Source organism: Aegilops tauschii, chromosome 7, assembly GCF_002575655.3.
Source record: "Aegilops tauschii subsp. strangulata cultivar AL8/78 chromosome 7, Aet v6.0, whole genome shotgun sequence".
In the NCBI taxonomy this organism is placed as follows: domain Eukaryota; kingdom Viridiplantae; phylum Streptophyta; class Magnoliopsida; order Poales; family Poaceae; genus Aegilops; species Aegilops tauschii.
This window is the reverse complement of record NC_053041.3, coordinates 542,460,189-542,461,371: the sequence shown is the minus strand read 5'-3', so window position 1 is coordinate 542,461,371 and position 1,183 is coordinate 542,460,189. Positions and strand designations below refer to the sequence as shown.

Sequence of the window (1,183 nt, the reverse complement as noted above, 5' to 3'; positions counted from 1 at the left end):
TCCTCTTCTCAAGATCACCCAGAACATTTTTACTCCAATCCACTAGCTTAGTCAACACCTCCTTTGATGTTGTTAATACCTCCCCATGATCTGCACCCACCTTACTCTCCCATGCCTCCCGAATGATCTCCTTGCAACCCTCCTCCTCTAACCATCTAGCTTCAAAACGCGACATTATGTTACTGGTAGGTTTCTGTCTCCTCCCAGCCAACCCCATCGTATCAATTATAATGGGTCGATGGTATGAATGTCTGGGGTCTCCGTTAATCACCATCACACCTGGGAATCTGTCCCTCCAGGACTGTGACGCAACAGCTCGGCCAAGTCTCTCGTGAACATATCGCTGGGATTATGATTATGATTTCTCCACGTGAACACATCACCTATAAACCCCAGATCATGTAGCTCGCAGTCCTCCAGGGCCATCTTGAACTTGTCCATACTAGCCTGAGAACGGGTCACTCCTCCCTCCTTTTCCCACGAGTGCAGAACCTCATTGAAAGCGCTGGCGCACAGCCAAGGCTTATTATTCTGGTTCTTTAACGTGCGCAACAGCTTCCATGTTTGGTCTTTCAACTCCATCTTTGGTTCACCGTAGATCCCCGTAAAACGCCAGACATAGCCATCCTGCTCCATAATATCAGTATCGATATGATACCGAGACACAAACCCGGTGAGCTTCACATCAACATCCCTCTTCCAGAATAGCGCTAAACCACCTCCCCCTCCCTTCCCGCAACAATCCTTAACCACCATATGTGGCATGCCCAGCTTCCACCTTAGCCAATCAATCCTATCCTGTATCATCCTCGTCTCCGACAAGAAAAGTACGTCGGGGTCCTCCCTCTTCTGGATGTCCAGAAGACCCGTAATTGCCGGGTTGTTCCCCAACCCCCGGCAATTCCAAGCGATGAGCTTCATTGGTTCTTGCAGGACTGCTCCAGCAGCCCCGCATCATTTGTGTTGTGAGCCTCATCACCCTTCGTCTCGTCCTTCTCCTCCCCTCTCCCCTTCTTTGCCACATGTGGAACCTCCACTTCCATGTCATCACTTCCCCTCTTGCCAATCACACTTCCAATCTTCTCCCCTAGTACCACACACACCTCCCGAACATGTCTCTTATATGTCTTGTTTTTCTTATAATTTCCCTCATGCTTCCCTCCCTTTTCCCTCACACCACCTG

At 49.8% G+C, this 1,183-nt stretch overlaps 1 protein-coding gene across 1 annotated transcript; it reads right to left on the bottom strand.

Annotated features, from left to right (window-relative positions):
* Positions 1-273: 273 nt before the first annotated feature.
* Positions 274-921, bottom strand: LOC141027357 (uncharacterized). Its single transcript, XM_073504363.1, has one exon. The coding sequence runs from the start codon at positions 919-921 to the stop codon at positions 274-276; it is 648 nt and encodes a 215-aa protein (XP_073360464.1).
* Between the last annotated feature and the right edge of the window lie 262 nt (positions 922-1,183).

Bases quoted from the DNA above. Each gene is read 5' to 3' on its own strand.
- LOC141027357 (XM_073504363.1), bottom strand. From the start codon at position 921: ATGAAGCTCATCGCTTGGAATTGCCGGGGGTTGGGGAACAACCCGGCA.